This window comes from Pleurodeles waltl, chromosome 11 (genome assembly GCF_031143425.1).
Source record: "Pleurodeles waltl isolate 20211129_DDA chromosome 11, aPleWal1.hap1.20221129, whole genome shotgun sequence".
NCBI classification, from domain to species: Eukaryota; Metazoa; Chordata; class Amphibia; order Caudata; family Salamandridae; genus Pleurodeles; species Pleurodeles waltl.
The window spans coordinates 84,264,505-84,280,741 of NC_090450.1; the positions used below are offsets into that span (position 1 = coordinate 84,264,505).

The 16,237-nt window shown below is 47.6% G+C and overlaps 1 protein-coding gene across 1 annotated transcript in view; it reads right to left on the reverse strand.

The window, feature by feature from the left end:
* Positions 1-16,237, reverse strand: part of LOC138265436 (coiled-coil domain-containing protein 150-like) — a 232,185-nt gene that overhangs the window by 174,660 nt on the left and 41,288 nt on the right. Inside the window, exons 7-8 of the mRNA XM_069213138.1 lie at positions 1,847-1,950; positions 716-893 (exon numbers count right to left, since the gene is read on the reverse strand). Of these exons, the coding sequence (XP_069069239.1) occupies positions 716-893; positions 1,847-1,950 (282 nt within the window). The remainder of the gene's footprint in view (positions 1-715; positions 894-1,846; positions 1,951-16,237) is intronic.

The following is a 16,237-nucleotide window of genomic DNA, read 5'->3' on the forward strand; positions in this document are numbered from 1 at the left end:
AGGTAAGAGGTAAATAGAGGACTGGAGTCCAGTGAGAGGCATTACACCCTTTAGGCAGCCATTCTGTCTGTCCGGACAGTATTAGAAACGGACACTTTTCCATGTGGGGATGCCCGTGTTAAAACACTTGGCCATGCCTTAGCCCTTTTTATGCCTTGCTTGTCACCCTACCTGAGTGTTTCCCTGTTTTTCTGTGTTTTCTTAGTAATTCAAAACAACTGTCTGCACCTTTCCACAGTCCCCAACTCTTCTCTGCATTCCTCCCCTTTTCCCTTTGTGTCTCTTTACCCACCTAATTTCAGTCTCCTCAACCTGGGAACACCTGTAGCCTAGGCAGTCATGTTTCCAGTTGGCATGTAGGTGCTTCTTGTAGACCTCTACCCAAGCAGAATTAATGAAGGGATCATGGCCAAGCGGCACACACACATACAGACATTTTCAGCCATGCATGCACACCCTTCCGTCCACATAACCACACACTAAGCTTCTTCCACATTCTAAACAAGACTGTCCTTCTCAGCTCTACTTCAGCTACTCCTGCCTCTTGAACATGAGTTTTTAACTTCTCTAGCAGATTATCTCTCCCACTGGTAAATTTGCCATCGTCTAATGGGGAGGAGGGTAAATAGTCGATTCCACACACATAAATGTGCATACACACACACACACACACACAAATGTGCATAAACACACATTCTCACACATCTGGTCCTACCTCTTGAACAAGAGTTTCCTTCATCTCTAGGAGATCATCTCTCTCTTTGGCAGTTTTGGTGAGATCCTCATGGAGGTGGTAAATGGTTGATTCCATCGTCTTGTTCCTCATAGTCATATTTCTCTCGCCGAGACCTTGCTTCTCAACACACTTTGTGTGCTCTGCTTGAAGGGAGGTCCTGTTTGTGCATAGAGGAGATTCTGGTGTCTTGGTGATAAAGGATGGAGTAAGGAAACAAGAATGTAGAAAGGGGATGGGGTCTGGCATGTAGATGATTCTAAATGCATGTGGTGGAAATTCGCACCCTTGTCACTGATATTGAAAGGGTACATGGTGTGGAACCTTGGTAGTGGAGGATGGGTGTAGAGTGCATTACCTGGAACATTGGCAGTGAAGGATAGGGGAAGGAGATTGAAGGTAGGCAGTGACGAGAGGGAGGTGGGTTTAAAGACTGACGTAGTCATTGAAGATTTTGACCAGTTTAAATAAAGAAAAGACTACCATTTGGGAAGCAGAAGACTAGAACAACAGCACCTGGGTAATAAAAGAATGGCTTGCATGAACTGATGTGGACAGCAGGAGATATAGAAAGGTGACAATAAATGTCAAATGGAGTATGAAAGAAGGAAAATGGGCATATAGGCAGTGCAAGACGGAAATAACTACTTGGCACCAGGCAGCAAAGGAGAAAAAGAAAACAGTGTTGGCTACATGGCCAGTGAAGTATGAAAAGAAAGGAAAAGAATATGTTGATGGGCAAAGGCATAGGGGCAAAAGGAACAAGGATTGTATTGTGTGCATAAAGACATGTGAAAATGGCACATGTGCACAAAAATGGACATCCAATATTAAAAAGTGGAGATGGATAGGTGATTGGAAGGTACAGGATTAAGGAACTGATACATATCCCATGAAATGCTAAATGGTAGAAAGACAACTCAATGCAAAAGGTTACAAGGACTGGACAATGCGGCTTACTGAGGGACTACACACACTGGCACATAGGTAGAGAAAGATGCGTCAGAGGATGAGGAATGAGATGTGGACAGTGAAGGATTTGTGAAGAGGTTCAGAGAAAAGACCATGGGGGTGTTACTGAACTAAATAATACATACAAGCCCCTTGACTCACAATGATTGTTTCAGTGTGTCCCTTGAGCTCTTGACAGCGTTTAGCTCCTCTTCCAAAAGAGTGTTCTTTTTGTTAAGCTTTGCAGCCATCTTTTCCTGCTCGTCCTGTGGCGATAGGGGGAAGCAACAGTCAGAAGAAGGTGGACACCAGGATCCATGGCTTGATGTGTAGACAACAGGCTTAGAAGCGGGTGAGCAACAGTAGAGTACATAATATTAAAATAGATGGGAACACATGTAAAGGATTTACACATGTCCTTCTTTGTGCCAGTACCAGATTCCTAGACACTGCTATGCCTCAACCAAAGGTTTATGTTTGGAGACTAATAATTACAATATGAGAGACAAGGTCCTATCAGTTAAAAAAAAAAATGCTATGCTATCAGTGACATTTTAAAGAAAAGAATGCACTTTTTGCAGTCTTGCTACAGACAGCTTAGATGTCAGTCGCAGACATCAAAGTAATATATTCTGATATGTTTATATGTTTCCTAGAGTGGACTGTATGTTTACTTTGGATTGAATGGCTTTGTCTGTTTAGCTTTTCTGCCCCTCAGGGGCAGTTCCTCCTTAAGAGCGGAGGAGCATTGCCCTTCCTGCTGCGAGCAGAGCAGGGAAACACAAATAAATGAAATGCCATAATAATGCCATTTTATTTTGCCCCCAGAGCGTGCTATGTACAGTGTGAGCATGGGTGCATGGGGTGGGGCTGAATTCTGCAATTGCAGGATGACTGCTGCCCCTTTCAGTACGCATGTTGGGTTGGCTAGCTGTCTAGCTACTGCCAGCCCAACATGACCACTGTAGACCTAGCAATCCAAGGGCTGTGTTGGATTGATTGATGGCACAGACCCCCAGCCTCAAAATGAGTGTTGGGTTAGCCTGCTCCCAGCCATCCCGAAGCAGTTTTCGTGTTGGATTTCCGTTTCACTAAACAGGAAGGAAGTCCTTCCATTCCAGCTTGTGGACCGGGGGAGAAGTGCCGCACCGGAGGAAGGGGAGTTGGGGAGGGATGGGGAGACGCAAATATGGTGAGTTTGGCGCCATCAGGCCCGACATATATTGGTACTGCAGGCTGCCACTGGATTGATAGGTTTGCTCTCACCTTTGGAGCTTTACGGTTTCACTTTTGTTTTTGGTTGGTTGAGTGTGTTCTTTCACTTCTGAAGTCGGAGAACTATTTTTAAAATTCAAATGTCCTTTGTGTTTTCTCGCTCTTTCGCAGTGTACGCCCGACTCCTTTCTCTCTCTCTGCTCTCAATGGAGCGCATGCTTTGGCTCCTTCTCTTGCTCCTCACACCTCCGTCTCTCTGTACATCCCCTGTCTTCTTTAGTTATTCCTTGGCAGCAATCACTGCTGTGATGTGGTGTCACACTCTTCCTCCCCTGCCTCTCTTTCTCCCCCCACCTTCCTGGGTCCTCACAGACAAAGTCAAAAGCCGTCCATTTTTAAGTGTATTTTTTATTTTTCTAACATGTCCGCACATTGCCTTACACAACGTGGCAGTCATATGGGAAGGACAAAAACACACATCCAGGGTGGCTGGATAATATTTTCTATATTTTGAAGGTACTTTTGATGATGTCTACCATGTTGCATCTACACTTGTAGCATCATTTTGGGGATTGATTTTTTTAAAATTTACAAAATGGTTACCATGTTGAGTGGCACAGCATTGAGTGCTTGCAATGTTGTGGCCGCCTTGGCATTATAAAACACATAACATCCCGAAATGACAGAAATGAAATTTTCTATAATTCCAAGATAGCTGGGATAAAACCCAAAAAAGATCTAGACATAGGCCTTGATTCTTAGTTTGTGGGAATCAATATGCTATTTTTTGTACTTCATAAATCATAAAACCCCAGAGTATGTTATTTAGACATAAATTGGGTATTCTGAGTATTTGTGGAAAAATGTGAATTTTAGTGCTTGTGGTACGTTAAATACTGTACACTATTTGAAGTACCCAGTGATTACTAGGTGTGTTAACTAACACTCAACTCTGAAGGACCCTGCACAAACAAGAATTTGGAGAGAGGTCAGAAAATACCATCCCACTCCTCATCAGGGCCTTAGAAAAATAGAAAATACACTTTCAAGTTGACTTTCCAATATTTATTACTTTGCCAGTGCTGGCTCAATTTATCAAAAATGGCAAAGCCCATAGTGATAAAGAACAAGGATTGGTAAATGACACTAATTGGCGTTGCCAATGCTTGTTTGATTATGTTATTATTATTCCAGTTCCAGGTGAGGGCATAGTATCCCTTCCAATGAACAGGTGAGGAAATATGTGACAAATAGAGCACTTGAAGGTGTTTTTGTCCAGAAGAATGAAAGCAAATTAGTTGAACTTCAACATCAAATCTAGCTTGATAGACAAACATATTTGTGACCGGTACATATCAGTGTCACCTCTCCATTGATGGCCCATGAAAATGTTCCAGTCCCCAAAACCATTCCCAATACTCTCTAATAGCAAATTTTATTAGTGTGAAAGTGTGTTCCATATCAGTACATAACGCCAAAATGCGTCCCCATCAACCCATAAGGGAACAAATATTAATGTGCCCGCGCACACACACACACACACACACATATAAATATGCGTGTACACGTATTCCTTAAATTGTTCAACTTTGGTTAGCTGAACAACCTATCTCGAGGCAACGTCATAAAACAAAATAAATTGATGGACGGAGTGTTGAAACTTTTCAAACACTCACCCCCAGTCACAGATCTGGGTTTAATCTATCGTTATTTTGCTTGCCACGTCACCCCAGTTTGGACCCAGCCATATGCAAATGAGTCTTGACCCTGATTCCCCATGGGAACAATCCAGCCCGAACTGCCAGGCTAGATCCTCCCTGGACTGGAACCAAGCATCGTGGGACCTGTTTCAGGGTATCACCCATCATCAACTGTCCTAGCTTGAACTCAGTGGCGCAACGAGCAAGGGACCCACATCTGGGCTTCTCCTTCCACCCCGCCTCTCCCCCAGTGATGTCAGATGATGTCAACGTGCGATTGCGTGCTGACCTCATCGGGGGTCACCTCCTATCGAGCTGGAAGCAGTGCTTTAAGCACGACCTAGGAGAAACAGAAGATTTCTCCTCTGTACGGGGGCAGGGGAGGCAGAGAGGCATGAAAAGGGGAAAGACTTTTCCTTCCCTTTTCATGTCTCTGAGCATTCCTGCAGCACGATCGCATAGCGATTGTGCTACAAGAATGCCACTAGACAACAGGGGTTTGTTCATTATTTTGAAATTGTCATGACCCCTTTGTCAAGGGTCGCTCTCCAAGGGGGGGTGCATTTCATCTAAGGCCATTTCTGCCCCCCCCCCCCCGGGGGCAGATCGGCCTATATAATTAGACCGATTTGCCATCAGGGGGGCAGAAGCCATTAGACACCTGGGATGTTTTTTTTAAATTATTTATATTGATAAGGGGAGCGACCCCTTAGGCAAGGGTCGCTCCCCGGGGGCAATTTTTTTATTAGGCTTTTTCTGCCTATATTAATTGCGCTGATGAAGCCACTAGACACCAGCAATTTGTTTTTTGTTTTCATTGATAAGGGGTGCGACCCCTTAGGCAAGGGTTGCTCCCCTGGTGGCGCAAATTGTTTTTAGGCCAGTTCTGCTCCCCTTGGAGGCTGATTGGCCTATTTTTATGAGGCCAATCTGCCCCCAAGGTGGGCAGAAACCATTAGACACCAGGGATTTTTTTTGTGTCAATTTCACGCAAGCAGAGCAACCCCTAAGGCAAGGGTCGCTCCCCTGGGGAGCAAATATATTTTAGGCCATTTCTGCCCACCTTGGGGCAGATCAGCCTATTTTAATTAGGCCTATCTGCCCCCAAGGGGCGCAGAAACCACTAGTCTCCAGGGATTTGTTATTTTTTACAGATGGGGAGCGACCCCTTAAGCAAGGGTCACTCCGATGGGGGGCAAATGTATTTTAGGCCATTTCTGCCCACCTTGGGGCAGATCAGCCTATTTTTCTTAGGCCAATCTTCCCCCAAGCTGGGCAGAAACCACTAGACACTTGGGATTTTTCTTTTGTGCCAATTTCACGAAAGGAGAGTGACCACTTAGGCAAGGGTTGCTCCCTTAGGGGGGGGATTATTCTAGGCCTTTTCTGCTCCCCTTGGGGGCAGATTGGCCCACTTTTGTAAGGCTCATCTGCCTTCCAGGGGGGCAGAAAGCCCACCAGATACCAGGGAATATTTGTTTTTCAAAAAAAGAGGGTGGGGGTATGGCCCCCACAATTACCCCCGATCCACTGCCCCGAGAGGGGGGGCAGAAAGCATACTAGATGCCAGGGAATTTTTTTTAAAAATAGTTGTGTGGTGGCTACCAATCAGTATGGGCATGGTTATGCCCCAAGCCCACCTAAAGGGGATAACAGTCTTTCAGCTCTCCTCCCACACACTAAAAGGTCTAATCCCAACGGCAAGCAAGAGGACATTTGATTATTTTGGGTTTTGGTTTTACATTTGGGCTGTGAGAGCTTGTCTAACTCTTAAATTCATTCCACTTGGAATGGTGAGAGCTGCACTTTTTGGACTCTGGGGGCTGCCATCTAGACACATCTCCGAGACCTAGACACATCTGAAAACTAAACATCTGGGTGAGTCCAGGGGGATGTGCTTCACATGGACTCCACACCATTTTCCTACCCAAAATGCCCTGCAAACCTCCAACATTGCTTGAAATCACACATTTTCCCCACATTTGTGTGATGGAACCTTCCGGAATCTGCCAGAATCAACACAATTCCTACCAACCAACATTGTCGCATCTATACCGATAAAAATTCTGACCCACTTGTCGGCCTAAAAACATTTGTTTCCAAACTGCCCTTTTGGACCCTCTTTAGTTTCCCCTCATTTTCAACATGTTTTTGGCTCTTCCCTTCCACAGGCACTTGGCCCACCTAAACAAGTAAGGTATAATTTTTATCGAGAGACTGAGGGGAATGTTGGGTGATAGGAAATTCGTGCTGGTACGATGATCCCACACTGAAATGTAGGAAAAATTTGATTTTTTAGCTAAATTTGAGGTTTGCCGAGGATTCTGGATAAGAAAACACTGGGGGATCCATTCCAGTAACACCTCTCTGAACTCCCTTGGGTGTCTAGTTTTCAGAAATGTCTGGGTTTGTGAGGTTTCCCTAGATGGCTGCTGAGCCCAGGACCAAAAACGCAGGTGTTCCCCCCCTCCTCAAAAACAGGTAGTTTTGTATTTGATCATTTTGATGTGTCCACGTAGTGTTTTGGGGGCATTTCCTGTCGCGGGCACTAAGCCTACCCACACAAGTGAGGTACCATTTTTATTGGGAGACTTGGGGGAATGCTGCGTGGAAGGACATTTGTGGCTCCTCTCAGATTCCAGAACTTTCTATCAATGAAATGTGAGGAAAAAGTGTTTTTTTGGTCAAAGTTTGAAGTTTGCTAAGGTTTCTGGGTAACAGAACCTGGTGAGAGACCAACAAGTTACCCCATCCTGGATTCCCCTAGGTGTCTAGCTTTCAAAAATTCACAGATTTGGTAGGATTCCCTAGGTGCCAGCTGAGCTAGAGGCCAAAATCCACAGCTAGGCATTTACCAAAAAACACGTCATATTTCAATGTAAAAATTTGATGTGTCCATGCTGTGTTTCCTTCAGGGACATTAGGCCTATCCACACAAGTGAGGTACCATTTATATTGGGAGACTTGGGAGAACACAGAATAGCAGAACAAATGTTATTGCCCCTTATCTTTCTCTATATTTTTTCCTTCCAAATGTAGGACAGTGAGTGAAAGAAATGTCTATTTGAGAAATGCCCTGTAATTCACATGCTAGTATGGGCACCCTGGAATTCAGAGATGTGCGAATAACCACTGCTTCTCAACACCTTATCTTGTGCCCATTTTGGAAATACAAAGGTTTCCTTGATACCTATTTTTCACTCTTTATATTTCACCAAATGAATTGCTGTAAATCCGGTATAGAATGAAAACCCATTGCAAGGTGCAGCTCCTTTATTGGCTCTGGGAGCCTAGAGTTCTTGATAAACCTAAAAGTCCTATAAATCCCCGCAACCAGAAGAGTCAGGCAGACGTAACAGTATATTGCTTTTGAAAATCTGAAAATCTGACATTTCAGGTAAAAGTTACAGAGTCAAGCGTGGAGAAAAATGGCTGTTTTTTTTCACCTCAAATTCAATATTTTTTTATTTGAGCTGTTATTTTCTGTAGGAAAACCTTGTAAGGTCTACACAAATGACACCTTGCTGAATTTAGAATTTCCTCTACTTTTTGGAAATGTTTAGCTGTCCGAGATCCATCACTGGTTTCACACCCATTTCTGTCACTGACTGGAAGGAGGATAAAAGCACAAAAAATAGTAAAAATGGGGTATGTCCCACTAAAATGCGAAAATTGTGTTGAAAATGTGGTTTTCTGATTCAAGTCTGCCTGTTCCTGAAAGCTGGGAAAAAACCACAAGCCTTCTTCTGCAGCCCTTTTTTCCATTTTTTTTAAACAAACTGTTCGCAACATTTTGGCTAATTTTGGCTAATTCTTGATCTCCTCCAGGGGGACCCACAAACTCTGTCTACCTCTATAATCCCTAGGATGTTGGAAAAAAGGGACGCAAATTTGGCGCGGGTAGCTTATGTGGACAAAAAGTTATGAGGGCCTAAGCGTGAACTGCCCCAAACAGCCAAAAAAGGTCTGGTACCTGAGGGGGGAAAAGACCTGGTAGTGAAGGGGTTAAGTAGGTTGCTACTTATACTGTGAATACATTATTGACATCAAGGTTTGTCATCTCCGAGTGCTCCTCGCTCTAAGATCCTCATATGAATTTTACATTTTTTTATAAAAAATTAAAAATAATAATTAAATGAATTCCTAATTATTTTTTAAAGTTTCAATACAAGTTGTTGCTTCATTTGAATGTCAAAAGTTTTTCAATTAGACTTTAATAATGACAACTGATACGTTTCGGAGGACAACAAAGGAACTCCTTTATAAGGATCTGCCCTTGGACAAACTTTTTTAAGGCACAATGTTAACTTACATATTAAAAAATATTACCAGAAAGAATCTCTAAAAATGTCTACCAACATTTATTACACACCGAACATATGAATATATCTCGTACACTTTCATTACTCGTTAAACTTCCACTATTTCAAAGATATCCTAAAACTTGAGTTACAAATGTCTCAAAAACCGTAATTGTCAGACTGTTCGCATTGACAACTGATCCAGAAACAGACTGATATTTATATTTTTACAACACACCTTAGCATCTCAAATAAGTTTTCCATCTGTCCTCTGTCCACATAACGCTGTGAGTTCAAAAGGTGAATTATCACCCCCTCCTACTAGTGTTGAGTCCCCAGATTTTCTAAATTAATTTATTTATGACTTTCGGTTTAGTCTTTCATTTTATCTTACTGTTTATCAACAGTCTGTGCAGTACTGAAAACTGTATATTTTTTAAAGCTACCTTTCACCTATAAACAGAAAACTGCAACACAACTTTGCACCACAGAGATCTGGCGTCACACAACCATCCTACTACGTGCTGTTACTTGCATGTAGTGTTTTTAACATGGTGTTGTTATTTAAATATCATTAAAATCATGCATTCTAACTGAGCTATACTTTCAAACATTTAAATGACACCCTCAGCTTCAAATAGATCTACATATTCCTAGTTTGCATACTTTGTATGAAAGCTACCAAAATATTGTGTCAACAATATTGTCGAACAGAATATGATGAAAACAAGCATTGGCAAAGCCAATAGCTCTCTCCTATTGGAGAGCTATTGGCTTTGTCAATTTGCTTAAGCCATGTTGTACAGCAGCAGGGGTCCTGGGCAGCATGGCTGAAAGTTAAAAAAGAAAAGCAATATGACATACCTAGCACTGAAGGCAGTGACCCGTTAATTAGTATGGAATTATTCTCTGCCTTCATAAAAAAAAAATATGTAATTACCCTACGTCCGAGCTTAAGTTTGCTGTGAGTGCCACGCATAAAGATAGCAAAAAAAAGGCCACACAGAGAAGTGAGGGAAGAGCTGTCTGCATCTTTGTAGCATCTTGAACCCTGTTGGTGTGATTTTTGGGTGTTTTTTTGTGGTGGAACAGGAGGGGGCAAACAACTAATGGATCGGGGTTGAGGTGGACGGGACAAGGAACTAAGGCCCATATTAATACTTTTTGAGTGCCGCATTTGCGCCACTTTTTGACGCAAAAACGACGCCAACTTACAAATACAATTGTATTTTGCAAGTTAGCGCCATTTTTGCGTCAAAAAAGTATGCAAATGCAACGCAAAAAAATTATAAATATGGGCGTAAGTGGGAGGAGTCAATCAATCAATCATATTTATACAGCGCGCTACTCACCCGTGAGGGTGTCAAGGCGCTGGGGGAGGGGGTCACTGCTGCTCGAAGAGCCAGGTCTTGAGCTGCCTCCGGAAGGCGAGGTGGTCCTGGGTGGTCCTGAGGTGGGCGGGGAGGGAATTCCACGTCTGGGCCTCCAGGTAGGGGAAGGATTTCCCACCTGCAGTGGTTCGGCGGATGCGAGGGACGGTGGCGAGAGCGAGGCTGGTGGATCGAAGTTGACGGGTGGGCATGTAGAGGGTGAGGCGACGGTTGAGGTATTCGGGGCCCTTGTTGTGGAGGGCTTTGTGTGCGTGGGTGAGGAGCCTGGAGGTGATCCTTTTGTTGACGGGTAGCCAGTGCAGGTGTCTCAGGTGGGCAGAGATGTGGCTGTGGCGGGGTACGTCGAGGATGAGGTGTGCAGAGGCGTTTTGTATTCGCTAAAGAAGTTTCTGAAGTTTTGCGGTGATTCCTGCGTATAGGGTGTTTCCATAGTCCAGGCGGCTTGTGACGAGGGCGTGGGTCACAGTTTTTCTGGTGCCAGCGGGGATCCAGCGGAAGATCTTTCAGAGCATGCGGAGTGTGAGGAAGCAAGAAGACGAGACGGCATTGACTTGCTTGGTCATGGTGAGAAGGGGGTCCAGGATGAATCCGAGGTTGCGTGCGTGGTCTGAGGGGGTTGGTGCGTTGCCCAGGGCTGTGGGCCACCAGGAATCGTCCCAGGCAGACGGGGAGTTTCAAAGGATGAGGACTTCCGTTTTGTCTGAGTTCAGCTTCAGGCGGCTGAGTTTCATCCATTCTGCAACGTCTTTCATTCCATCCTGCAGGTTGGTTTTGGCGGTGGCTGGGTCTTTGGTGAGGGAGAGTATCAGATGGGTGTCGTCGGCATAGGAGATGATGTTGATGTTGTGTTTGCGTGCGATGTCGGCGAGGGGGCTCATGTAGACATTGAAGAGAGTAGGGCTGAGTGAGGAGCCCTGTGGGACGCCGCAGATGATCTCGGTGGGATCCGAGCGGAAAGGCGGGAGGTAGACTCTTTGGGAGCAGTCAGAGAGAAAAGAGGCGATCCAGTCCAGGGCCTGTCCTTGGATACCGGTGGAGTGGAGGCGGGTTATTAGGGTGCGGTTGCAGACGGTGTCGAAGGCAGCCGAGAGGTCGAGGAGGATGAGGGCGGCTGTTTCTCCGTTGTCCAGCAGGGTTCTGATGTCGTCGGTGACTGCGATGAGGGCAGTTTCTGTGCTTTGGTTGGCCCGAAATCCGGATAGGGAGGGTTCGAGCAGGTTGTCTTCGAGGAAGTAGTCAGTTGTTTGTTGACGGCCTTCTCAATGACTTTGGCCGGGAAGGGGAGGAGCGATATGGGGCGGAAGTTCTTCAGGTCGCTTGGGGTCCGCCGTGGGTTTCTTCAGGAGAGCGCTGACTTCCGCGTGTTTCCAGCTCTCGGGGAAGGTGGCGGAAGCAAACAAGCTGTTGATGATGGTCTGGAGATAGGGGGCGATGCTGGTGTCGGCTTTGTTGAAGATGTAATGTGGGCAAGGGTCCGAGGGGGCACCGGAGTGGATGGTGTTCATGGTAGTTTTGGTCTCTTCGGCGCTGATGGGTGTCCAGGCGTTGAGTGTGACGGCTGGGGCTGTGGGTTCCGTGGTGGTCGGCGGGATCTGTGGACCAAAGCTGTCATGTAGGTCGGTGATCTTTCGATGGAAAAAGGTAGCGAGGGATTTGCAGAGTTCTTGTGAGGGCGTGATGGAGTTGGAGCTGGCGTTGGGATTGGAGAGCTCTTTGACGATGTTGAAGAGTTCTTTGCTGTTGTGGGTGTTCTTGTCCAGTCTTTCTTTGAAGGATGCTCTTTTGGTGGCGTGGATCAGCTGGTAGTGTTCGCGGGTGGCGATTTTGAGGGCTGACATGTTTTCTGCGGTGTGATCTTTGCGCCAGGTTTTCTCGAGGGTACGGCAGGTTTTCTTGGATTCTTTGAGGGCGTCTGTGAACCATTGAGGTTTCCTGGTGTTGGTCTGTCTTGGGAGGCGTCTGAGGGGGGCGAGGTTGTCAGCGCAGTTGGTGATCCACTGTGTGAGGCTGAGGGCTGCGTTGTTGGCGTTGGAGGTGATGGTAGGTTGGTTGTGGTTGAGAGTAGCTGTTCTGTGGAGATTTTGTTCCAAGGTCTGCGTGAGATAGGTTGTGTGCGAAGGTGGAGAGTCTTGCATCTGAAGGTGAAGTGGACACATCTGTGGTCGGTCCAGTGTATTTCGGAGGAGTGGCTGAATGATACGTGGTTGCTGGCAGAGAAGATGGGGTCGAGCGTGTGTCCAGCGATGTGGGTGGGGGTGTTCACCAGTTGCTTGAGGCCGAGGTTGGCGAGGTTGTCGAGCAGGGTGGTGGTGTTGGTGTTGTTGTTCTGCTCCAGGTGGAAGTTCAGGTCACCGAGGAGGATGTAGTGTGGCGAGGCTAGGGCGTGCGGGGAGATGAAGTCTGTGATGGATTCGCTGAAAAGGGCACGTGGTCCAGGGGGCCTGTAGACGATAGTTCCTCTGAGGGTGGTCCTGGGCTCGGTGTGGATCTAGAAGTGCATGTGTTCGGCGGCGAGGGGGGTGTCTTCGGTGGAGGTAGTGACGTTGATGGAGCTCTTGTAATTGATGGCGATTCCTCCTCCGACTTGGTTGGTGCGGTCTTTCCTGGCGATCTTGTAGCCGTCGGGGATGGCTATGGCGATGTCGGGGGCCAATGAGGCATTCAACCAGGTCTCAGTGATGAAGGCGACATCCGGTGCGGTACAGTCCAGGTGGTCCCATAGTTCAATGGCGTGCTTGTGGGCGGAGCGTGCATTGATGAGGATGCACTTGAGGTGGTTGTTGGCGCGTGGGCTGGTGGATGGGGTGCAGTCGCAGTGGAAGGTATGCTTGCAGGTTTGACATGCGAAGGGTCCATGAGTGCGTGTCGGGCTGGCTTGGTAGCAGGTTGTAGTACGTCCTGGGTTGAGTTCGTGGAGGAAGGCGGCGTCGTAGCAGTGCTGCGGGTTTTGGGAGCGCTGGGGGCCAGGCGTGAGTGCAAAGGAGCACTTACGGTCTGCTGGAGGTTGCAGGGGCCTGGGCAGGTGGAGCTGCAGCGGTGGGGGAAGCGACCTACCCTAGGGTCAAGGGTCGCTGTCTCTGCCGCGCAGCGGCCGCCATAAGAGGGAGGTGGGGGGGAGGAGGGGTCAGCTGGGGGTGGGAGGCGGGAGGGAGAGCGACGAATGGGAGCAGGGGGGGCGGGGCCACACGGGTGGCAGTGGCTGGAAAGCAGAGGGCAGGGGGCGGGAGGCCGGAAAAAAAGAGAAAGTTGGAAAAAAGGGGAAATTCACAGGAGATCGAAGAAAAACGAGGAGCTAGGACAAAGAGAGCAGAAGAAAAAACGAGGATTTTGGACAAAGAGAGAGCAGAAGAAAACGAGGAGTTTGGACAAAGAGAGAGAGCAGAAGAAAACGAGGAGTTTGTACAAAGAGAGAGAGCAGAAGAAAACGAGGAGCTTGGACAAGGAGGGAGAGCAGAAGAAAACGAGGAGCTTGGACAAAAAGAAAGAGAGCACAGAAGACAGAAGAAAAACGAGGGGCTGGACAGGGGAGAGCGCAAAGGAGCACTTACGGTCTGCTGGAGGTGGCAGGGGCCTGGGCAGGTGGAGCTGCAGTGGCGGGGGAAGCGACCTACCCTAGGGTCAAGGGTCGCTGTCTCTGCCGCGCAGCGGCCGCCATAAGAGGTAGGTGGGAGGGAGGAGGGGTCAGCTGGGGGCGGGAGGGAGGGCGACGAATGGGAGAAGGGGGGCGGGCCGCACGGGTGGCAGCGGCGGGAAAGTAGAGGGCGGGGGCGGGAGGCCGAAAAAGAAGAGAAAGTTGGAAAAAAAGGGGAAATTCACAGGAGATCGAAGAAAAACGAGGAGCTAGGACAAAGAGAGAGAGCAGAAGAAAAAAAGAGGAGTTTGGACAAAGAGAGAGAGCAGAAGAAAACGAGGAGTTTGGACAAAGAGAGAGAGCTTAAGAAAACGAGGAGTTTGGACAAAGAGAGAGAGCAGAAGAAAACTAGGAGTTTGGACAAAGAGAGAGAGCAGAAGAAAACGAGGAGCTTGGACAAGGAGGGAGAGCAGAAGAAAACGAGGAGCTTGGACAAAAAGAGAGAGAGCACAGAAGACAGAAGAAAAACGAGGGGCTGGACAGGGGAGAGCGCAAAGGAGCACTTATGGTCTGCTGGAGGTGGCAGGGGCCTGGGCAGGTGGAGCTGCAGCGGCGGGGGAAGTGACCTACCCTAGGGTCAAGGGTCGCTGTCTCTGCCGCGCAGTGGCCGCCATAAGAGGGAGGTGGGGGCGGAGGGGTCAGCTGGGGGCGGGAGGGAGGGCGACGAATGGGAGCAGGGGGGGGCGCGGCCGCACGGGTGGCAGCGGCGGGAAAGCAGAGGGCGGGGGCGGGAGGCAGAAAAAGAAGAGAAAGTTGGAAAAAAAGGGGAAATTCACAGGAGATCGAAGAAAACGAGGAGCTAGGACAAAGAGAGAGAGCAGAAGAAAAAACAAGGAGTTTGGACAAAGAGAGAAGGCAAAAGAAAACGAGGAGTTTGGACAAAGAGAGAGAGCAGAAGAAAACGAGGAGTTTGGACAAAGAGAGAGAGCAGAAGAAAATGAGGAGCTTGGACAAGAAGAGAGAGCACAGAAGACAGAAGAAAAACGAGGGGCTGGACAGGGGAGAGCGCAAAGGAGCACTTATGGTCTGCTGGAGGTGGCAGGGGCCTGGGCAGGTGGAGCTGCAGCGGCGGGGGAAGCGACCTGCCCTAGGGTGAAGGGTCGCTGTCTCTGCCACGCAGCGGCCGCCATAAGAGGGAGGTGGGGGGAGGAGGGGTCAGCTGGGGGTGGGAGGCGGGAGGGAGGGCGACTAATAGGAGCAGGGGGGGCAGGGCTGCACGGGTGGCAGCGGCGGGAAAGCAGAGGAGGGGGGCGGGAGGCCAAAAAGAAGAGAAAGTTGGAAAAAAAGGGGAAATTCACAGGAGATCGAAGAAAAACGAGGAGCTAGGACAAAGAGAGAGAGCAGAAGAAAAAACGAGGAGTTTGGACAAAGAGAGAGAGCAGAAGAAAACGAGGAGTTTGGACAAAGAGAGAGAGCAGAAGAAAACGAGGAGTTTGGACAAAGAGAGAGAGCACGAGGAGTTTGGACAAAGAGAGAGAGCAGAAGAAACGAGGAGTTTGGACAAGGAGAGAGAGCAGAAGAAAACGAGGAGCTTGGACAAGGAGGAAGAGCAGAAGAAAACGAGGAGCTTGGACAAAAAGAGAGAGAGCACAGAAGACAGAAGAAAAACGAGGGTCTGGACAGGGGAGAGCGCAAAGGAGAACTTACGGTCTGCTGGAGGTGGCAGGGGCCTGGGCAGGTGGAGTAGACCATACAAGCAACAAAGCTGGATGAGGGGTGGGGGACAGGGCAATCAACAATGCTAGAAGGAGGAAGGGAGTTCTAGTAAAAAGAAAAAAAGTACCTCTGAAAGCGGCCAACAGTGGAAGGACACTGAGCAAGGGAGGCAGCACTTCGGCCACGCTCAAGGGTTGTGAGAAGCACATTAAGAGGAAGTGAAGTCGGCCTTCACTGACCAAACAAAAGGAAGGAAATGAGTGATGATAAAGCCAACAAAACATAGGCAATGGGGAGGCTGTAACTCCTCTGTAAGTGAACAAAATGTCTCACAAGTGATAGCGCATGTGCTCTCTCAGGCGAAACCTAAAGTATAGGGTGCTGGGAAAAATGTCAAAGAGGCAAAGGTGCCCATCAAATATACTTAAGGGCTGAAAACAACAGTGTCCACACAACATTTAGGGGCACTAGGGCAAAGGCATTAAAGTGTTTAAGAAGGGGAGGGGGTGTGTCCTGCCTAAAGGGAAACAGCCATTACTTCGCAGCCTTTACCACACAGAACTTTACCATGAAGTCTTTACAACGCAGGTAAGTATTAGGCAGTTATTTGTACTTTTAAAAAGCAGGTAAGTAATTTTATTAAATTACATACATTTAAT